The sequence below is a fragment of the Mastigoproctus giganteus genome, chromosome 7, assembly GCF_048544385.1.
Source record: "Mastigoproctus giganteus isolate SK-2022 chromosome 7, ASM4854438v1, whole genome shotgun sequence".
Taxonomy (NCBI): Eukaryota; Metazoa; Arthropoda; class Arachnida; order Uropygi; family Thelyphonidae; genus Mastigoproctus; species Mastigoproctus giganteus.
The window spans coordinates 210890563-210915338 of NC_143581.1; the positions used below are offsets into that span (position 1 = coordinate 210890563).

Here is a 24776-nt window from a genome sequence, read left to right on the forward strand (position 1 = left end):
CAGGATTAGGTTCCGGGCACCAACAATTTTACCTACCACTTTGCATCGATTGTTTTATTTTTATTAGCATTCTTCATAGTTGTAGTAATAGTCGATGGAGGCATATTCATAGCCCTACACACATTAGGGTGGATTTCATCAGATTCTACCCTCTGAATATTGCACTAAAATTCAATTAACTACTTTTACCAGACATGGCTTGTCTTTATTCTATTAAATTAAAAACTTTATAACACGACTGGAAAAAACTGCACATGGCTATCACTATTATTATTATTATTTAATTTATTAATAGCACAATTAATAAAAAAATGTTAGCGTAACAAATTTCCAACACATGTAAATAACGTAAACAAACAACCAACCGAATGCTTCATCGCATGGACCTTTACTACCCACATCCACGAGTGGTTACTTTGAGGGTGAGAATCTTTCTCATTTCTGATACGAATGCGTTAATTGCTGATTGGCTCAGATTGTCCTAAATCACGTGAACAGTGCACGATACATAGCATATGATGCCGATAAATTTTGTTTGATGATTTGAAACTTTCAATTTATAAAAAAATTGCAAAAACAATAAATAAAAATAAAAATGGTGCTGTGGTTAGTGATCGGCACTATTGCAAATCAGGTCAGCGCAAAACGAGGGCTACCTGTACTCATTTATGTAATAAATTTATTTCACTCAGAATAAAAGAAGTATGTATACTTTTAAAAACATTTACTTGGAAACCAAGAATGAACAGCAAATGCTGATTGATTACATAACAATTATAATAAACATCTATGCTTGTGTGTCTTCCCCTCTCATGAACTTACGAGGCATGAAAATTTGCCTCGTAAGTTAAAATATTAATTCAACTCCAACAAAGTCTGCTAACCTTGCCTGGTTTATAAATGCATAACATAACACTGCACAGTTATTCCTCACCAAAGTGATTGGGAGATCACTTTGGTGAGGAATAACTGTGCCTTACAATTGCAAAGGCTATAATAAGAGAGAAGGGTGGTGATATATTCCAGGTAAGTGAGAAAATGCAAGGCTGACTTGAAATAACACAGCTCATTATACTGTTAGTCAAATTGTTGCATCCAGAAATACAATAATGTACAACTGAACTTGGATATTCCTCAGTTTGACACCTTGGCTATAATATCAAACAAGATTCAATCCCAATAAATCCCATATAAGAAACATTATGCCTTAGTTAAAATGGGACACACTAAAACATCATAGAGCAGGCTGGTCCTTAGGCTTCATAAGCTAAGTGGCAGTAAAAATTATTTATAACATCAAAGTAAAGAAACTTACAAACAGTAGCAATGACTGAATTCTCATTTAGATGATTTTAATTGCAATCTAAAAGTAGTAATTTTTTGACCATTTAAAAGCATGGGGTTCTCTAATTATCAAAGGAATGCTAACACCTTGTTCATGGACAACAGACAAGTTCATCAACTACTAAACTTCTCATTTGAATAAACTATAACAGTTTTTAATAATAAAAAAAAATAATTTTTTTATGCCACAGTATGTTAATTGCACAATTCATTATTAATTAAAAGATAATAGAGCTACGCAATTTTACCTTTTTATAACTATTGGGCTTATATAATGTGCAGGAGTCCTTAAGTTTGGCAACCTTTTGCAGTGAAAAATACATTATAATGTAGCTTATCATTATGAGATGTGGCAATCAAGTTCCCCAAATGGTGCTGCTACAGTCACATTTAATGAGTTTGAAATTAAACAGAAATGTGTTGTAGTTCAAACTTCCTACAACAGATGGTGGTACAGAGAATGTCCAGTACGCTGAAAGGTTGCAAGTAACAACCAGGTTCATTAGTAGCGTTAACATTCGGTGTCAGAATTTTGGAATGGAACAACAACAACAAACGATTATCAAATTTTGCTTTAAACTGGGAAAATCTGCAACAGAAATTCTGTACAGTGGGATCAACTGATGATGTTACAAACAGTAAATTCTAAGTGGGAAGTATTCAAGGAATTAATCGTGGAAGCTACTAAAAGTTTCATATCTATTAAGATATATTGTTCAAGGTTTAGGCCTAAATGATTATCAAATGAACTAATGAGACTCGTGACAGAGAAAAAAATGCATGGGATGCATATAAATTATCAAGCTACTCAGAAGACAATGGCAGATATAAGCTAGTCTGTGATCAGGTCACAAAGGAAGTTAGGCAGGCGAAGGCAGATTACGAGAAATCTTTGGCAAAGGATGCTAAGAAAAACAGCAAGGATTTCTTTACTTATATAAACTCTAAAAGGAAGGGGATGAATCTGATTGGTCCACTTGATATTGATGGTTCGACTGTTGATGATCCTGCTCAGATAGCAAACAAACTGAATGAGTATTTTGCATCTACATTCACACATGAGGAGTTATTAAGGTTTGAAAATGGCAGAAGGTTATCAAATTGTAGCAGGGTGCTTAACGATTTTGTAATAACTGAGAGCAAAGTGGAGGAGAAATTGTTGAAGTTAAACATAAGAAAGGCACCTGGGGTAGATGGGATCTATCCAGTTATATTAAAGGAGGCGGTAAAGCAACTAAGCAAACCCTTAGACATAATTATGAGAACATCCTTGGACTCAGGGGAGGTCCCCACGGACTGGAGATGTGCAAATGTATCCCCAATTCACAAAGGGGGGATCGAAGGGTGACACAAGTAATTACAGACCAGTTAGTTTAACTTCTGTTCAGGGGAAAATACTGGAGTCACTGGTTAAAGATGCATTGCAGGATCTTCTAGACAAGACTGCAGCAATAATTCAGACACAGCATGGGTATGTTAAGGGAAAGTCTTGTCTGACAAATCTGATAAGATATTATGATGTGGTTACAAAGGAACTGGATGCAAAAAATAATTTTATCATATATTTGGATTACAGGAAAGCTTTTGATACTGTTACGCATGGTAGACTACTGTACAAACTGGAGTAGAATTGTATTAATGGTAAGTTGCTACAGTGGATAAAAGGATGGTTGAGTGAGAGAAGACAGAGAGTGGTAAACAATAGATGCTGCTCTTCGTGGACTAATGTTATTAGTGGAGTCCCACAGGGTTCGGTGTTGGGTCCACTGTTGTTTTTTATATTTATCAATGATATTGATGAAGATATATCAGGCTTAGTGTTGAAGTTTGCAGATGATACAAAGGTTGGCAGGGTTGTTAATGGCAGTGTGCTACTGCAACAGGATGTAGAAAATTTGGGCAGATGGGCTAAGAAGTGGCAACTGAAGTTTAACCTTGAAAAATGCAAAGTACTGCATATGGGTAGAAATAACCCCAGAGAAACGTACCAACTGGTACTACACTTAAGGTGGTAGAAAATGAAAAAGACCTGAGAGTAATTGTGCAGTCAGATATGAAGTTTTCTGAGCAATGCAGACAGGCTGCTAGGGCAGGTCATGGGGTTTTGTCAATGATATACAGGAATTTTGCTAGCAGGGAAAAGGAGGTGATTATCCCTTTGTATAAGGCGGTCAGGTCACACCTTGAGTACTGCGTACAGGTCCGGAGGCCTCATTTTAGGAAGGATGTAGATTTGCTTGAGCGTGTACAGAGAAGGGCAACAAGATTGTTGAGGGGAATGAAGGATCCTCTTACCAAGAGATGCTTAAGTTCTGCAAATTGCAGTGGCTGGAGACTAGGCACCTGCGTGGTGATCTGATTGAGGTGTATAAGGCCTTGAATGGGTTGAGCACACTGAATTCTGATGGGATCCTTCCACTTATTTAGATTAAGAACCTACGGGGTCATAAATTCAAATTAAGAAAAGACAGATGTAAAATAGATGTGCGGAAATTTGCCTTTAGCCTTGTTCCAGGTTAATTGCTGGAACAAACTTCCATCAGTCGTTGTGGAAGTTGATAGGTTAAATAAATTTAAGGAGGAACTGGACAGGCATTTGGAGGGAATGGTGTGATTTTTTTTTTTTTTTTTGGCCAATGCTGCATAAGCTCATACACTTGCTTTCTTGCATCACATGCCACTACTACTACTAGAAACATGAAATGTTAAAGATTGTTTATGGTGATGAAACATTAAGTCACACCGGTGTGTTTGAATGGTATAAGTGGTACAAAGACAGACATGAGGATGTTCATGATGACTCAAGAAGTGGGTGTTCGTCAACCCCTTGAAATGGGGTCAGAGTTCAAAAAGTTCAGGAAATTGTGGTAAGAGATCATCATTGGACCCCTCAGAATGACAAGTTAAATATGAATAAGGAGATGATTTGTCAAATTCTGCATGAAGATTTAGGAAAAAAGAAGTCTGTGCAAATATTTACCACACTGCCTTAAGGATGAGCAGAAGCAAGGAAGCATGTTGTCATGCAAAGACTTCATACCGACTTTTCAAGACAATCCTAATTTCCTTGATACCTTTGCAAAAGACACTAGCAAATGAGTAAATGGACTATAATCTCAGTGTCACAAGAGTAAACCTACAGGTTTTTCTGCTAGAAGTGAAGGAACTTTGAAAATCCAAAGTACAAATTTTCAAAGCAAAATAAATTTTCAACACAACATTCTTAAGTCAATTAAACATGTTATTAAATACCAAAACGTAAAATAATGAAACAGAAGAATAAAAAAAAGATTGAAACGAATAGTTAAAAATATTAAAAGCAACTAATATTTTTATTCAAATATTGCTAGCATACAAATTCCTATGAAAACATTACAATGTAAGAGCTAGTGTAACAATGAATAAAAACAAACAAAATTAATATAGATTACAAAAATAAAAATTACCTGTTCTTGCTGTCTTGAAAGGTTTTCTGGAGTTAAAACGTGACGTAAATGGTTTAAGATCGCTTCTAATTCCATAATTGTTCGTTGAATATTTGTATATTCTTCATTATTTCCTAAGCATATATAAAACAAAGATAAATTTTAAATAAATAAAAAAAACAAGCATCATACCCAGGAAAGGTTTAAGTACATTAATAATAATAGCAGGACAATGTTCTTTTATTATACTAGATTTATAACCTAGTACACTAAAAGTTTCTCTAAAAATAAAAAAAATAATAAATAAATAAAATAGAGTACAGTAATACCCCGAAGTTACGCGATAGGTGGGTCCGACGAAAATCGCGTAAGTCGAATTCGCGTAAGTCGGGGTACAACTTTGCATATAAATACATATAAATTTTGCTTAATTGGGACCAAGGACTAACAAAAACACTAGTTTAGAAGAAAAATATTAATAAAATTGCAGTTCTTTATACATATTAATACAAAATATGTATTAAAAAAAAACAAATGACTTACGTAAAAAAGTTATTTCGATGTCGATGGCTTCATAAAATCTAACAAATTCATCTGACGACACAGCGCGTTCTTTTTTTCACGCAGAATTTCTTCGTAGCAAGCTAATAATTTTTTTATTCCTTGCTTTGTAGCTATAACGCGTTCTTCGTTGGAGTCTATGTTTTCTAAAATTTTTAAGCCCTTTACAATTGAGCCCTTTTCAATTTTCAACCTGTCAAGTTTGCAATTGTCATGTGCTTTTCGCCGTTGCTTCATTTAGGCCTGTAGCACGTGCAATATCACATGGTCTTTCATTTCGCTCAAAGCGTTTCACAATTTCATATTTTTTCTCTATCGACAGAGGTGGACTGGCCATAAGCCTTACCGGGGAAACCCCGGTGGGCCAGTGTGATTTTGGCCATAAACCATAGTATGAGGCCACTATAAATTTTCCCGGGTAAGAATTTTTGATCCAGTCCGCCTCTGTTTATCGATAATTGCTTTTCTTTTTCTCTCTGAATCTGCAGTGTCTTCACCAGGACGCTTCCTTTTCACACCTTTTAATTAAGTATTTTAATCATTTTTAGGGAATAAAGCACAATTACAAAACGAGGAGGCACGCTTGATATGCATAAACAAAGCTGCGCGCATGTAGCAACTGAATAAACAACACCATAAAGGCAGAGATACACTATTAACACCTCACATTTCTAGGGGTTACTACCATAAAACAATAAAAATCCAGTTGCGTTTCTGCTAGTGAAATCTGTTATAAACTGGTAGTAAACTCGATCTAATTGCATTTGCGATTATACCGATAGCTGGAATTGTGTTGGTTTTTACGTTATTATGGTGAAATGTGTTTCCCCTTCACTGATATAAAAAACATAAAAGCAACAAAGTTGAATTTTGTTCATCTTTCGCTCTCATTCTCCGCCGTCGCACCGTATATCGATAACATATGAAAAACGACCTTGAAGATAGTGGGCGGCAGCGTTGCCAAACGAAAAAAATCAAGAACCGCGTAACTCCGAGTTCGCGTAAGTCGGGGTAGCGTAAGTCGGGGTATTACTGTACATTATTCAGTTGGGTACTGATCTGTCTGTACATCTTTACCAAAGCTGCCTCAATGTGGCAGAAATAAATAGCACTAAAGTAAACTGTCATTCATTTATAATGTGCAAAATAAATGACATTACACAGGTAAAAATAAAAGAAAAATGCTAACTTTGTATGATTTTTTTTTTAAAAAAAATGTTAGTTTGAACTAAGGTTACAGTTAATATCCCTTATTTACAAGGGATATAAATTCTTACACCAAGCATATACAATATACTATTGGGCATGCTGTTGTTATGTTGTTATTTGGTTTTTAGGAGCATTAGCAACTAAGGCCACATTGCTCCGGGAATATGCGGTGGTCATTCCCTGACCTTTCTGCATCCTCCGTATTTGGTGGTAATGGACTTGAACCCCGGTCTAATTAAGAAGCATGTGCTACTCACTGCTGCTCCTTCCCACCTGGCTACGGAGGCGCTATTGGGCATGTTTTGTGTAGGTCTGTTTAGACATTTCTGAACCTGGTTTAGTATTCTATTCTCAAGGGAAAAAATATATATATAATAAATAAATATATATATATAAAGAATTCCCATTGGAAACAAGATTCTGAAATAGATCCCCCCAGTCTGTTCCAGAATCTCACTTCAGTTGTACAACCCTTAGTTTTAATTAGATAATTAATGCTTCTCAGCATATATTTTTCTTTCTTTCTTTTTTGCTATCTTGAGCTTACATTCATTTTAGAAATGACATTGTTACTCAAGGGTCAACCTAAAATTACTAACCACATTCCTTGGGAATAACTAAATCTAATTATCAGAATTTAAAAAAAAATAAAAAAATGTTCATTTTATGATCATTTATTTTAAAAAACTCAATCATTTCACTCAAAATTGATAAGGAGCACTGCATTTTTAATGTAATGCTTAAAATTACTGACCTTGTTTTTAATTAATTGGTGCACTATTAGAGATTATTTTTATTCTTAATAGAATCTCATCAGATAATGGGTGGCCTTAATTAGCAACTTCATGCCAGATAGTAAAAACATATTTAGCATACACAAGCAGCGAAGCAAGCTGTGGGAACCCCACTCTTTTACTATACCCTTTTTAGGGCTATATAAAAGATTATGTTTTACACGTGACAGATGGTAAATAATAAACAAATATATCTTGCTGATAGATTACTCTACCCACAATTACTCAGTCTGCTCTAACATTACCTTCATAATCAGTTGCCCTGGTATCATACTTTCAAACGATTAATACATCATTTATTTCAAAGATTAGATGATGGCTAAACAGCATCAGATTAAAACATTGATGCAATGTCATTAAAAGGTTAATCTGCAAACTGCACAGTTTGTTCTATTGAGATGGCACAGTTTGTTCTATCTGCACAAAAATAAATAAATAAATAATAATAATAAAAAACTAAGACAACTGGACAGTCCTCCTAACTCCGTGTAATTTCAAAAAGGCCAAATAGCCTTTTTCTTTTATTTGAAATCATTAAATGTTACCCAAAATCATGTATCTTTTATGTAAAAACCAGACTTTTATAATAACTGATTCAGATAATAAAAATTAGTCATATTTTTAAAAATAAATTCAGTTTTCAGAGTCTTTTCTTTAATGCCATTTGCCTATGGTAGAGGGACATATTTTCCATAATCTAGTTACGCCACTAATGTTTGTATTAATGTAGTATAGTAGGGGTATGCAAATATGTCATTGTTGACCACTTCGAGAGTGCTCCGAATACACAGAATACTAACTTGGAAAAACAGCAGTCTCATATATAGGATGATCTACAGTTCTGGTTAGTCATCTTTCCAGTGATAAATCTGAAAAATGTGGGGACAAATATTTTCCAAAGAAAGGGTAGTCAATTCTGGGCACTGCCCCACAAAACCAAGGATGTGTGGTAACTTTACACTAATGTTAGAATAAGTTAGCAGATAAATGACATCATTCTACATCAAAAGTAACTAAGCAATGTGTGCACATATAAGGAATGATAATATTCTGCTCACCTTTGGCTAAAACTACAATAATTTTCTGCTCTGGGCACAAATGGGTTATATTCACACCTAACTTACACTGTACATTTAGATTCAATACATTCATTGTTTGGCACTAAGTTTCTAATTGGGGCCACTACCTGATGACATTCCATTAAGAATCAAAACAGCCTGTAATAATGGTGCCTTATAGTTTTTAATAAATAAAGTGCCTTCTTTAGTAATCTTATTCAGTTAAAAACAAAAAGGTAATTTTAGGTCATGGATAATAATTTCATTTCTAAAATGCATATAAGCCCAAGCCTATCACTGTAACTGGAAGGGACAGTGACAGCAAGACAGAAAAATATGACACAGAAGTATCAATTTATCTAATTATTTCAACTCCTAAATCAAAATAAAAACCTCACGTTTTTGTTAAGTTGTTCCTTAGTTTTGCTGTTTCTAAAATCAAATTCATGAACTTGAACTGATATTTACAATTCTGAATAATATTTTTAGTGATACAGTAAAACATTAATTTGATGGCAGACAACTCAAAAGTTAGTTCCAGACCACGACTGAAAAAACAAGTCTGTATGTCTTATAATTGGAATAAACTGAAATACTGGTTAACTTTTAATTTCAAATCATAAAATAGTTTTAAATGATATGAATCACCATACCATACATATATGTTTAGCAACTTACTTAAAAACTGTGATGCAATTAAAAAGCAGGCTGCAGAAGGTACACTAAATGATCACTGAATTGTGACCACCTACCGTTAGGCCACTGTTCACACAGATAACACCCGCTATTTGCCTAGGCACCACTCCACTAGATGTGATGTCTGAAGATGTCCATAGGGATCTACAGCCATGCTGCCTGCAAGGCTTTCCAGCATCATGTGTCCAAATGCCTCACTTCCCATTCCAAAACATTCCAGAAGTGTTCAATCGGATTGAGGTCAGGCGAATTTGGAGGCTAATCAAGGTGGGTAATATCTTCAACGCGTTCCTCGAACCACTCGTGCACAGTGCGGGCCCAATGACACAACACATTATCTTGGAAGGTCCAATTTCTGTCAGGGGTAAAAATGCAATATGGCAAGGGAAGAGCTGCCAGTAGATCTCACCAGTGAAATGTTGGTCCATATGCAACAGGGGACCTAATTCTTGGCTGCAAAACATGCCCCATATTAAGCAACCACTGCTACCTGACTGGATAGTGAGCACCATGCACAATGGGTCCGTGGACTCGTGTTACTTGCACCACATATTAAGGCATCCATAGGTGTGTTGCCCCAGGTATCTGGACTCATCTGATTAGCACACTCATTTCCATCCAATGTCCAACCAGCACGTTGTTGACATCAAAGCACTTGCTGTCGACGATGATCGACAACGAGGAAAGGGATTTCTCTTGGGTCATTTGCTGTGGAACCCTATATGTCTGAGTGTGCAGCACATCATCATTTGGGATACTGTTCTTGCATTCTCCATATTGTATTGCAACATCAACCATTGCACGGCGACCCGCCATTCAGCCATACATGTTGCACCCTTTACTCACAACAAACATCTGCCTTGCATAATCGTTTACAGTTCTGTCAGCAGGAGGTGGTTTGACCCGTTTAACACCATTCTCTATACACCTTAACCAGAGTGGGTTGTCAGCAACTGACAGGACATGTCATTTACAATATGGAAGCACCCAACACATGAGCTCCCACAATCATGCCCTTTTGAAACTCCACGATGTCTTTACTATGTCCCATAACTGCTGTTTTATCACTTTCCCAGATGCAATTACCACTGCTTTAGCATAAAAAGCTGTCTGACCTTTTATACTGCGAGCTATGCAGCATAATCCATTATGGATGGGTGGTCACAATTCAGTGATCAGTGAATGTATATATACTGGGAAAAGGGAGCCATGTTCATGATTTAGAAGATAAACTATTTAAACTGTCTCGTTCTGATTAAATTCATAGCATTCTGTATTTGGGCTTTTAATAGTAGAAAAAGCATACAAAACTGAGTAACAAATAAAAAAAAGTATTTTAACATTCATATTATGTCAGCAAGACATGATGTGAGATGAAAATTAATACAAACAATAATGTTTCCCACATAACAATGTAAAGAGTTCAGTCATTCTGAAGTATATTATTTAAAGGACTGTTATCGTAAAATTTTTCATCCACACTTCTCTGGAGTCCATCAGTAATTTACAAAAAAGGAAAAAAAAAAAAAAAAAAACACATTCAGAATGATATCCTTAAACATGACTACAAATGGTGGAATCATCAGAGATGAAACTAGATAAAATAAGAAAATTCAGAAATTGTTTTTTGGGTACTAAATTGTTCTGAGTCTCCTGTGCAGTATATGGCACAGGAGCCTCAATTTTTCCATTTTTAGTTTATATGCAGTGAATTTAAATTAACAGCATTAGATAGTTTTATAAAAATATAGTTTTATAAGATCTTTTTGAATAAATTTCTATGATTGGATCTTCTAAACAAAAGGGGACAAAAATACAACCTTAAGCACTCATCATTTGCAGCTTCTGGAGACTAGGCCCCTGCGAAGCGATCTGATTGAGGTGTATAAGGTCTTAAATGGATTGAGCAAGCTTAATGCTGATGGGATTCTTCCTCTTGCTCAGATTACAAACCTGAGGGGCATAGATTCAAACTGAGGAAAGACAGTTGTAGAATAATAGATGTGTGGAAGTTTGCCTTTAGCCAACAAGTAGTTGAATGCTGGAACAAATTTCCATCTGTTGTTGTGGAAGTTGACAGCTTAAATAAATTTAAGGTAGAACAAGACAAACATTGGAATGAACGGATCAGTGAAATGGGAATGGTTTTTTTTTTTTTTTTTTTTGGTTGTGCTGTATAAGCTTGCTTTCTTGCATCACATGCCTCTACTGATGCTAATCAGAAACTTGAAAACAAAATGGAGTTGGGGATATGCTGTGGAATTATAATTGGTCTTAAAATTTAGTGTCAGTTATCCAAAACTAATATAGATTTTTGCATGAGGAGAAAACTGGGGAGGGTGTTAAATTGGAACTTATATTATATTAAAGCTTCCCAGGAACTAACAGAATATATCCTGAAAACACGAAGGCCTAATCTGGCCTTACTTGATAAGGAAATGCAAAAACATCCTAAATACACTTCTATGTACATATACTCAAAATTTTATGAGAATTTTTCTGGTCTAATTTTAATGAAATTTAGAATGGCTTGAGAGTCTATCCAAATGAACCAAATATAAAATTTAATTTCATGAAAATGTGTCCACTGAGAGTTGCATTTCTAGATGCAAGCAGACAGATAACATGGCGAATACAACAGGCATGTTGCACATTTGCGAACATACCTAAAAACTACAAGGATACTGATCACTTTCCATGGCAGCAGGGAAATCTGCAAGGAATTTACTCCAACAGGATGACAGTGAATAAGGAGAACCATTCACAAGTCCTGGATCGTTTAGTTAAGAGAATTCCTCGCATGAAGTCTCAATTTGTATTAGCCATATGGGTGCAAGGAAGCCCCAGGCCTTTGCTGAAAAACCTCCTTCAATGCTAGAATGTAGCCTAGCATTGAAGGAGTTTTTCCTTATGAAGGATTTTTTGAAAAAGTATGGGATTGTGGAACTAAACAATCCCCCCCCCCAAAGCTAATTCTCTTGACTTTTCTTCCCAGAACCATTTCTTGTTCCCCAAAATCAAATCATTGTCCTCTATACTGATACAGTGACAATGATTTGATAGCATAGATGATAGTAAAATAAATACAACAAGGAACTTAATTGCTAAAACTTGTGGGACTGTCATCACTATTTCCTCTATCTTAATTTGAAGTCTGAATTAAGATAGAGGGGCATCTATATAAAAACTATCCAATATCATATATCAAATATTAAATGGCCCTAAAAACATAGCAATGTTGTCTATTTATTCCTTGCCCTATCTGCCTCAAGTCTACGGGGAGGTGAGGGGTGGGGATACAAAAAAGATTTGTACTCATCCAGAAGTAGTTGTGATAGAAGGTTGAAACAAACACCATGCATTACACTTTTTCAACATAGTCACCAGACAAAATTACACATTTTTGCCACCTCTCAAAACACTTCTGCAGGCCAATTTTTTAGAGGCCCTCTGATTGTCCCTTCAAACTAAGATCGGCAGCAAAGTGCTTTCCATGAAAAAAGCACTTCAGGGTAGGGAGGAGGAAATCCGAGGGTGCAAGGTCAGGGGAATAAGGATGTGGCAATACTTCAAACCCACATTCATGGGCACATCTCAGTGCACCATGCAAGGAATACGCAGGGGCATTATTGTGGGCAGGTATGCACCTTTTGACAGCTTTCCAATTTTTTTTATTTTTATAGTAGCACATAGCTTTATGAGGAGGTTGGACTAATACTTCACCGTTGCAGTACATCCCTTTTGAAGGTAATCTGTTAGTATTACACCATGTCAATCCCAAATTACTGACAGCATCACCTTGCCAGCGCTTGGTTGTACCTTTGCCTTTTTTGGAGGGTGGTGATTCTGCATGCTTCCATTGTTTTTACATTTGTTTAGTTTTGGGATCAGAGTGATGGGTCCAAGTGATGGGTTCAGGGCGACTAGTCATGAAAAAACACCTCTTGCTTTTCCTGGAACATGACATTTCATGTGCACATTGTGCCCTTCCCTTATTGTAAAGGGTCAAAAGTCTGGAAACCCATCTTGCAGACCCTTACTTATATGCAACGGTTGATGGATGATGTTCTCCAAACTAATTTGGAGCTCTACAACTAGTTCTGTGATGCTAATACAGCGATCGTCCAGGATTAATGCCTCAATTTTTACAACACTCTTTTACTGGGCATCCTGGAATTTCTCCATCATGCACTGAGGGTCTTCCACATTTGAACTTTTTATACCAATGTGCAACAACACTGTAATCTGGGCAGTTCTTTTCCATAAATGGCAACCATTTCTTCATGAATTGTTTTAGGAGTTTTCCCTTGCAGAAAGAGGAACCGGATCAATGATCTGTATTCCACATTATCCATTGTGACACTTCGTTCAGCATTGCAAAAAAAAATAAATAAATTGTCAGATCAAAACCAAAACATAAAAAAAAAAAAAAAAAAATTTCATCTTTCTATCACAACTACTTCTGTGTGAAAACAAATCTCTTTTGAACCCCTTCATATACAGGTAAGTTCTACCCAAGTTCATGCTTACTGCAGTTCTATGGTAAGGATGATTTCACTGTCTAAGCAACAACATAGATCTGTTTTTCAAACTTATTGGTGCCAGTCAAGTTATAAGTACAGTCAAAAAAACAGTCAAACCAAAACATAAAAAAAAAAAAAAAAAAAAAAAATTTCATCTTTCTATCACAACTACTTCTGTGTGAAAACAAATCTCTTTTGAACCCCTTCATATACAGGTAAGTTCTACCCAAGTTCATGCTTACTGCAGTTCTATGGTAAGGATGATTTCACTGTCTAAGCAACAACATAGATCTGTTTTTCAAACTTATTGGTGCCAGTCAAGTTATAAGTACAGTCAGTCCTTGTATAACACGTGTTTACACTACACGAATTCGATTATACACGATTTATAAATAGGGGAACGATATCTTATATAACAAGAACCGAATTCGCTTTTGCATGATTCGCCTTTATGTTTACAAGAAATGGCAGTCGAACGCGGAATCACCCCAACTGAACACAACACGATAGGAATGAAGAGAAGATTCTGAAAATGTATTTATGTTTTTTATATCAGTGAAGGGGAAACACATTTCATCATAACTTAAAAACCAACACAATTCCAGTTATCGGTATAATTGCAAATGCAATTAGATCGAGTTTACTACCAGTTTATAACAGATTCCACTAGCAGAAATGCAACTGGAAATTGTTTTTATTGTTTTATGGTAGTAACCCCTAGAAATGTGCTTTAGTAAAATGCGAGATGTTAATAGTGTATCTCTGCCTTTACGGTGTTGTTTATTCAGTTGCTACACGCACGTAGCTTTGTTTATGTGTATCAAGCTTGCCTCCTCATTTTGTAATTGTGCTTTATTCCCTAAAAATTAGTAAAATACTTAAAAGGTGTGAAAAGGAAGCGTCCTGATGAAGATACTGCAGATTCAGAGAGAAAAAGAAAAGCAATATTGATAAACAGAGGCGGACTGGATCAAAAATCCAGTCCCGGGAAAATTTATAGTGGCCTCATACTATGGTTTATGGCCAAAATCACACTGGCCTCCGGCCCACCGGGGTTTCCCCGGTAAGGCTTATGGCCAGTCCGCCTCTGTCGATAGAGAAAAAATATGAAATTGTGAAACGCTTTGAGTGAAATGAAAGACCATGTGATATTGCACGTGCTACAGCCTTAAATGAGGCAACGCCAAGAATTACAAAGAATGCAGAGAAAATAAAAACAACTTTGATAGCAGGAACAACTCAAAGTGTAATTAAAATCCATTAGATTAAGACACAAAGAATTGGAAGAGATGGAACGGCTGTCATCTGTTTGGATAGAAAATCAAACAAAAAACAAGTTTGCTTACGATAGAAGCAAAAGCATTAGCAATATTTTATTAACGTAATAGTCGTAATAAAATACGTAAGTATTTTATTCGTATCATTTTATTTATTATTATATTTATTATTTTATTATTTATTATTTATTATATTATAATAAAATATAATATAATAATAATAAAAATATTATAAAAAATTATAATATTATTTTTTATTACGTATTTTAATCGTTATAAAATACGTAAGTATTTTATTTATTGTGTTTGGTAATGTTTTGGTTACCAATGTGTGTTCAGTCTTGGGTGGTCGGCACCTAACCCTATTTTTCCCATAGGGCCTGTTGTTTATATTGCACGATTTTGCATTGCACGAGGGTTTCTAGGAACACAACTATCGTGCTATACGAGGACTGACTGTAAGTCCATGCCATCTCTGAGCAACAACCCCCTCCCTCCACTTTTAAACAACTACAAATGCAGACCTCAGTTTCCGATAACCAAACTTATATCTGAAGCTATCAGTACACATACACAAAACACAGCAGCAAATTCTAGGCATTCTTACATTATTTCTAATGCCTGGCTTTTTAATACAATAAATAAAAGACCAATGATTCCAAACAAATGACTTATACATTTTTCTTTTCACCTCTACATTATCATTTTTTCAACCTTAGTGCAATATTTCAATTAGTAATGAGGCTTTGGGAATCAGTAGGAAGTCATTTTATTATTTGTAAAACAAGAACAAAGGACAGATTTATATCTAGAGCTTTCCTTATTTTCAGTCTGAATGTATCAAGGGAGACTCATCATGATGAGATGAATGCTGAAAATTTCTGAAGTTGGTTTGAAAATCAGCTCTTACCCGATTTGTCCACATTTTGATTGCAATAATAAGATGTTTTATTTTATGTGAAACAATCTTTGGCAAAAATCAAAACCATTTAAATTTTTAAAATCAAACAGAACCGAAATTATAAACGATGTAACATTTTATGCTCATGTCCATTACTTACTCTACCGAATCAACATTAGTGACTGAGTTAGCGTCATTAGCACCATTTAGGAAGTGATGTCATTTCCATCTTGCATTTTCATTACCAATCGGTTTTACTTCAGCCCAAAATAGTTAGTATGAACGATGTAACATTTTATGCTCATGCCTGCTACTTACTCTACCAAATCAATGTTAATGACTGAGTTAGCATCATTTAGGAAGTGACATCATTTGCATCATTTCTGTCTCACATTTTCATTACCATTCAGTTTTACTGCAGTCCGAAAAATTTAGTTGGTGCCATCAAAGATGTCTTCACATCAAAAATAAACAAGTTGGAGAAAGGCCAAAATTAAAAACTAGCTTGTAAAATTTATAACCCAATAGGTTAATATATGCAGAATTACTTCAACTTGTACATCATTCAAAACCAAAAAACATTCACTAATTGGTAACAGTTCATAGACATCAAAGTGTTTATGGCTCCATCTTGCAACTGCATTACAAATGGCATAAGATGAAATGCTACATTATCAGATGGAATAGTCACTAGCCAGGGGCATTGAGTAATGTGATACTTGAAACGGCAAGCCCATTTCTAATCAATGAATTGTAAGTTTAAATCTCCATAACAAGGCATACAGACTTACTTGCATGTTTAAGTTATATTTAAAAATGGCTCCTATGAACTCATTATCATGCAGTCTGTAGCATACTCACATTCTCAACATTCCTTTACACACTTCCCATTCCTTTACAAACATTTCACATCATAGAAATACAATGCTCCTGAGACTGTACAGAACCGGAGTACAACAGGTATAGTTAAAAGACTCCTATGAACTCATTATCATGCAGTCTGTAGCATATTTACATTCTCAACACTTTTCATTCCTTTACAAACATTTCACATCATAGAGATATCACATCACATCACAGCTGCTGAGACTGTACAAATCCAGGGTACAACAGAGTACCAACACATTCAGGCAGCTTCTGATCAAAATTACATAAAATTCTGAAAAAAATTAGAAGTATAAATATTTCTCACCTTGTAAAACAAGCCTATAATACTCTTGTAGAATTTGCTTCATATTTTTTCCAGCTATATTGGTAGGATATTCCTTACCTTCCTGAAGACAAAGAGAATATTCTCTCAAATGAGGACATTCTTCCAAGAATATTTCCCACGTTCTGCTACAACCAGTTTCTTTCAAGTAGCCTAAAAATAAGTTTATATATTATAAAGGAGATGAAAAATGTTAGATAAAAAATAAAAAAAAAAAAGAGTATTTATTAAGGGTCTGAATCATCAAGATATAAAACAATTATTACAAAAATATTATGTCATAGATAAAGAATACTGTGAAAATCCTCCAGTTTTCAATCATTTTTAAAACATCAAATACCAGTTAATTTTATCATTAAATAACAACTTTCCTTCAAACAAAAAAAGTACTAAAATCATTAAGTTAATGAATATGAGTTTCTTATATATTACTATATTACTTTTTATATATTATTTATTAATATATTACTTTTCATATATTAAAAAGGCTATATACAGATAGTTTCAGCTTATTCAAAATCAAAATAACCCCACTAATATATCTGGTGAAAATAATAATACGGGGGGCCCCCAGTATTCGAGTATTCATTATCTGAGTCTCTGCAGTTACGAGGATTTGAAAATTAAAGAATTAAAGGAAGCCCTTGAGAAAATTGATCAAACACTTGAAAATTTTTGTGAGAACGACCCTCTTCATGATCATGCAGCAAAAGTTAAAGACATAACTAAATGCTACAACACAATTTTATCTGAAAAAATATGACAAAAAAAAAAAAAAAAAAAACACTATGGATTCATTCTTTATTTGTAAAATTGAAATAAGTATAACTGCAATAAACTTTACTTAACCTTACTTTTTTTTTTTTTTTTTTTGGTAGTTGTTGGCACATCGGCTTCTGTGGCTATAATGCACCTCCCAAAGGTTTTTGCATTTTTTACTCTGATCCAAGCCTGAGGCGGGATTCGAACCCGCGACCTTTGGGTTGCCAGGCAAGCACTTTACCCACCTGGCTAGCCCGGTCGGCACTTAACCTTCCATTGTTCAACATATTATAATAAAAAGTCTAATAAAATAATTCTCATTTTTCAGTTCCTTTAATCCATTTTTTAACAGTCAGTTCAGCTATAACATGGTACATGTGTTCCTAAAAATCTCTGCATTGTGGTATTTTGTGCAACAGGGATTATGGGAAAAATAGGGGATGGGGATAAGCACTCAAAAAAATTGTTCAGTATGGTGAGCAAAACACTAAAAAAGTTAGATACCCAATTAAATTCTTAACACAGGTTTAAACATCTTAAATTTCTAATAAATAAATAAATATTACAGTAATTATAGCACTTTACCTTAATAAAATATGAAATTTTCTTGATTGATATTTCTGTTCACTGACTTTTTTTTTTTTTTTTTAATTGTAAAATTTAAAACAGTAAAAAAAGATAAGCAATCAATAACAACGAACATGAGACGCACAAATTGCACAAGTGAGACAAATTTACAAAGGTTAAAAAACAGGAATGAAGAGAAGATTCTGAAAATTTATTCATGTTTTTTATATGACCGAAGATTTCATGGAAGGAGAAACACATTTCGACATAATAACATAAAATTCCACAGAATTCCAGCTATCGGTATTATCGCAAATGAAGTAATATTAAGTTTACTACCAACTTATAATTAGATTGCACTAACTGAAAAGGCCAATCAACCAGGAACTGCAAATTGACTTTATTGTTTTATGGTACTGACCTCCAGAAATGCACACTATCAGGTCTCACAAAATTTCTATTCGAACAGAAAAATGTGAGCTCCTGAAAACGAGTTGGCCTACGATATCATGTGAATTATCTTGTGAATACAGCGAATGACAACAGTGTGTCTCAGACCAATACAACTACAGTAAATGGGAAATACAGCCACTCCCCGGCTTACGTATTACTCGACTTACGGAAATCTGACTTTATGTAAGTTTTTTGAAATGTATTTTGTGTCCCGTAGGAATATATGGAGGTATGGTGAAAATATCGTAATATGGACCCAATAACACATTTTTTGATAATTCATTCCAAGACCTTGGAAGTTGAAATTTTCACTAGCAGAGGTGAAAGAGATTCTTGCACTGCTTCTATTAGAATGAGCAGAAGCCTGAAAAACAAGATGCATGGTATTTCAGAGACTGCTGGGAGCCATTGCGGTACAAGTAAACACATGGGTTGTGTTAGGGTAGCTAAGAATAGAAACAGGTGCAGGTATACTTGTGTGTACACCAATGCTAGGAGTTTAGTAAATAAATTTGATGAATTTGAGGTATTGCTCAAAACATCAAAGGCAGATATTGTTGGGATATCAGAGATGTGGTGTCAGACAGATATAAGGGATGCAGAACTGCAATTTGGGGAGTACAACTTCTACAGAAAGGATAGACAAGATAGGAAGGGGGGAGGGGTTAGGCTATTAGTTAAGAATCACATAAAAACCAAGGAAGTGAAGCCAGTCGACATCGCTGGACAGTGCAGTGTTGAGTCAGTTTGGTGTGACATAAGCATTGGGAGATCAAAATTGAGAGTAGGAGTGTGCTATAGGCCTAATGACTCTGATGAGTATAATAAGGAACTGTACAGGGAAATAGAGTGGGCCAGTAAATCAGAGAGTCTTATAATGGGAGATTTTAATTTCCCAGATATTGACTGGAATTTGGGGGCTGGTTACTCACGGACTAGCAGGGATTTTGTGGATTTATTGGATGATTGTTTTCTACATCAGCATGTTCGGGAGGCAACTAGAGGGAGTAATACTCTTGATTTGATTATCAGCAGTGATTCTTCATGCATTAAGAATCTGCAGTTAAATGAACCACTAGGTGGCAGTGATCACAGTGTGCTGAAGTGGGATTTACTCAAAGAGGTAACTACCATTAGGGGTAAAGGGAAGGGTTATTGCTTCCGTAAAGGCGACTACGATGTACTGAGACAGTATTTAAATTCTATACAGTGGGACCAACTGATGATGTTACCAACAGCAAATTCAAAATGGGAAGCATTCAAAGAACTTATCTTGGAAGCTACTAGGCTTTACATACCAACTAAGAAATATTGTTCAAGGTTTAGGCCAAAATGGATGTCAGATGAACTAATGAGGCATATGGCAGAGAAGAAAAATGCATGGGATACTTACAAATTAACACATGACACAGAAGCCTATGATAGATGCAAGTTGATATGCAACCAAGTTACAAAGGAGGTTAGGCAGGCGAAGGCAGATTACGAGAAATCCTTGGCAAGGGATGCAAAGAAAAACAGCAAAGAGTTCTTTACTTATGTAAACTCTAGAAGGAAGGGGATGAATCAGATTGGTCCACTTGATATTGATGGGTCAACTGTTGATGATCCTGCTCAGGTAGCTAACAAACTAAATGAATATTTTGCATCGACATTCACACATGAGGAGTTATTCAGCAAGGGGAATGCCAGAGGTGTATTCAACTCTAGCAGTAAGCTACAGAATCTTGAAATAACTGGGAGTAAAGTGGAGGAGAAACTGTTGAAGATAAACACAAGAAAGGCACCCGGGGTGGATGGGATCTATCCAGTTATATTAAAGGAGGCAGCAAAGGAAGTAAGCAAACCCTTAGCCATAATTATGAGAGCTTCCTTGGACTCAGGGGAGGTACCCATAGACTGGAAATGTGCAAATGTAACCCCAATTCACAAAGGAGGATCAAAGGCTGACACAAGTAATTATACACCTGTGAGCTTAACTTCTGTTCCAGGAAAATTAATGGAGGCACTGGTTAAAGAAGCACTGCAGGATCATTTAGACAAGATAGTTATAGCTATAGTTTTTAGCTTCAGTTATAGCTCAGACACAGCATGGTTTTGTTAAGGGGAAGTCTTGCCTGACCAACTTGATTGGATACTATGATGCAGTCACAAAAGAACTGGATGCAGGGAATAACTTTGATATTATATACTTGGATCTTAGAAAGGCTTTTGATACTGTTGCACATGGAAGACTGCTACACAAATTGGAGCAGTGTGACATTGGAGGCAAGTTGCTGCTATGGATAAAGGGGTGGTTGAGGGGGAGAAGACAGAGTGGTAATCAATGGACACTGCTCATCGTGGACTAATGTTATTAGTGGAGTCCCTCAGGGCTCAGTGTTGGGTCCATTATTGTTTTCTGTATTTATAAATGATATTGATGATGGTATATCAAGCTTAATGTCCAAGTTTGCAGACGATACAAAGGTTGGCAGGGTTGTTAAGGACACTACTGACACTATGCTGCTGCAACAGGATCTGGAAAGGTTGAGCAGATGGGCTGAGAGGTGGCAAATGAAGTTTAACATTGACAAATGTAAAGTACTACACATTGGAAACAGCAACCCCAGAGCAACGTATCAACTCTGTGGTACTACACTGACAGTGGTGGAGAATGAAAGGGACTTGGGGGTGGTTGTGCAGGCAGATATGAAGTTCTCTGAGCAGTGCAGACGGGCTGCAAGAGTAGCTCATGGAGTATTGTCAATGATATACAGGAATTTTTCCAGCAGGGATAAGGAGATGATTATTCCATTGTATAAGGCAATGGTCAGGCCACACCTAGAGTACCGTATACAGGTCTGGAGGCCTCATTTCAAGAAGGATGTAGAGCTGCTGGAACGAGTACAGAGAAGGGCAACAAGATTAGTGAATGGAACAAAGGGGTGCTCTTACGAAGAAAGGCTTAAGTTTTGCAAATTACAGTGTCTGGAGACTAGGCACCAGCGAGGTGATCTGATAGAGGTGTATAAAGCCTTGAATGGTTTAAGCATGCCCAATGCTGATGGAATTCTTCCTCTAGCTCAGAAAAATCACCTGAGAGGGCATAAATTCAAATTGAGGAAAGACAGATGTAGGATAGACGTGCAGAAATTTGCCTTTAGCCAGCGGGTGGTTGGTTGGTGGAACAGACTTCCATCCCTTGTGATGGAGGTTGATAGCCTAAATAAGTTTAAGGCTCAGCTGGACAGGTATTTTGAACGAACAGAGGGGTGAAGTGGAAGTGGGTTTTTTTTTTTTTTTTTTTGGCTGATGCTGCATAAGCTTGCTTTCTTGCATCAAATGCCTCTACTAATGCTAATGCTAATGCTAATACTATATAAGTAAGCTATTTATCTCTCTAAAAGGTCATTTTTATAATGGAAATTGCACTCCACTTTCATTGTTATCATATGTTCCGTTATAAGAATCAATTTTGAACGCCTTTGTGATATTTTTCTAAAACACATTTCTGGAGGTCACTACCATAAAACAATAAAAACAATTTGCACTTTCTGGTTTATTGGGCTTTTCTGTTAGCGCAATCTATTATAAACGGGTGGGTAGTAAACTCGATCTTACTGCATTTGCGATAATCCCGATAACTAGATTGTGTGGGTTTTTACGTTACAGTATTATAGTGAAATGAGTTCCCCCTTGACTGAAATCTTCAATCGTATAAAAAACAAATTTTCAGAATCTTCTCTTCATTCCTATTTACTTATTATAATGGTGAAGGGAAAGGGACCAACGGAAAGTACAAGTGCTGGAAGTGCCAGGAAATGAAACAAATTGATTTAGAAATGAAGATGAACATGTTTAAGAAGTACGAAGCAGGGGGCAAAGCTTGTCATCTATTGCACGGAATTAGGTCTTGCTGCTTCAACAGTGAATACTATTTTAAGGGACAGTGTGAGTATAAAAGAACATGTTAAAGAATCAACAGTGTTCACAAAATAGGGTTCAGGTGCTATATGGAAGATGGAAAAGCTATTAATAATACTGATGGAAAATCAGATTCAGAAGCAAGTGCCCCCAAGTCCAATGGCCATTCAAGCAAAAGCAAGAAGTATTTATGAAGATATAAAGGATAAGTATAGTGAACACCAAGCCAAGTTCATGGCAAGCAACAGGTGGTTTAACAGGTTCAAGCATCGCGCTGGTTTCTAAAACATTAAAGTATGAGTTAAAATCGGCAGTGCCAATTCTGCAGCTGCAGAGAAATTTTGTGATGTGTTGGGAAAAAACCCTTCTAAATCTGCACAGCCCTCAACTTCCATAGTGGTGTGCTTATCAGCTGGAGAATTAATTCTGGCAACGATGCTCAAAAGGTAAAAACTTGCTGACGTTATGCCTGTCAACTCTCTTTTTTGTAAATTTATAATTTTGAAAATTTTGTAATTTTTCCTGCGCATGAGATAAAAAAAACTGAATAAATAATTCTATTTACATGCTCGTCGAACATTTCTTTTTTGCTTCAATCAAATTTGCGAGTGCAGCATAAGCATTTAGGGAAATTCCGACTTACGTAGAGTTCCGCGTAATGCAACCCATAAGTCGGGGAGTGGCTGTATAACTCTCACACACTGACATTTGACATTTTTTTAGCTTCGTAAACTTGTATGTATTGTTGCACAGGTCGCTATGTTCAGCTTGGTGTCATGTTTTGCATTCACCTGGTGTTGTACTTGCAGACTAAATCGTGCATGAGCCAATGCAAAAATCACATTATACTCGCATTATTCCCTAATATATCAGTTGCATTGAAGCAAATTTGAATTCCAAAAATGCGCTTATAGCAAAACTGACTGTACTATGTACAAGTATATAGTACACATTACGAAAATTTGGTCCCCGTTTTAAGTGGAATTTTCTGGAACCAATTATCCTTGGATAACGAGGGCCACCTGTAACACTATTTTCATTACAAGCTTTTAAAAATAAAAAAAATTCCAGATTACAAGGCAGACAATTACAAGGTTGAACATATGTGAAAAAATTTCTGCACATATGTTCAACCAAAATTTTTTTTCAGAAATCCTTTACACCAAAATTAACCTGTATACAAGCAGTCCAATTCCATGTCCGCAAGAAGTACCTCTGGATAAATTATGGCATTTCATAACCTTAAAAATCAGCAAAAAAGAATTCACAGTTGTTCAATTTTTGATGCCACCCTTTATTAGTATTATCATTAGTAGTAAGATGAAAGAAAGCAAGCTTATACAGCATCAACAAAAAAAAAAAAAAAAAATCCATTTCACCCATCCATCCCCTCCAATAGTTTATCTGGTTCTTCCTGGGATTTATTCAAACTATCCACTTCCACAACAATGGACTGAAGCATGTTCTAGCAATCAAACACCCACTGGATAAAGGTAAATTTCTGCACACATCTATTCCACAACCATTTTTCCTCAATTTGAATTTGTGACCCCTAATGTGCATTATCTGAGTAAGAGGAAGAATCTCATTGGCACTGAGTTTGCACAATCCATCCAAGGCTTCAATCAGATCACCTTATAGGTGCCTAGTCTTCAGATGCTGCATTTAGCAAAAGTGAAGCCTTTCTTATGAGCAACCCCCTTTGTTCCCATTCCCACAGCTTAACATCCTTCTTAAAATGAGGCCTCCATACCTGTATGCAGTATACAAGATGTGACGTGACCTGACCTGACCATTGCTTTATTCAACAGGATAATCATCTCCTTATCCTTGCTAGCAAAATTCCTGTATATCATTGACAAAACCCCAAGAGCTGTCCTGGCAACCTGCCTGCACTGTCAGAGAACTTGATATCTGAATGCACAATTATCCCCCCCCCCCGGTCTTTTTCATTGACACACTTGGTATTAATCTGGAATTACTGCTACCAACATTCAGTACTTTGCATTTGTCAATGTTAAACTTCAATTGCCATTTCTCAGCCTAATTATTCAATATCTTATAGCAGTAGCATACTTTGATTACTGTTATTA

The 24776-nt window shown here is 35.8% G+C and overlaps 1 protein-coding gene across 2 annotated transcripts in view; it reads right to left on the bottom strand.

The window, feature by feature from the left end:
* Positions 1–24776, bottom strand: part of LOC150083647 (protein NPAT-like) — a 55875-nt gene that overhangs the window by 18277 nt on the left and 12822 nt on the right. For both annotated transcript variants that reach the window (XM_090377417.1, XM_090377416.1), the window contains exons 3-4: positions 16981–17151; positions 4791–4903 (exon numbers count right to left, since the gene is read on the bottom strand). In XM_090377417.1, coding sequence (XP_090233543.1) covers positions 4791–4903; positions 16981–17151 — 284 coding nt within the window. The remainder of the gene's footprint in view (positions 1–4790; positions 4904–16980; positions 17152–24776) is intronic.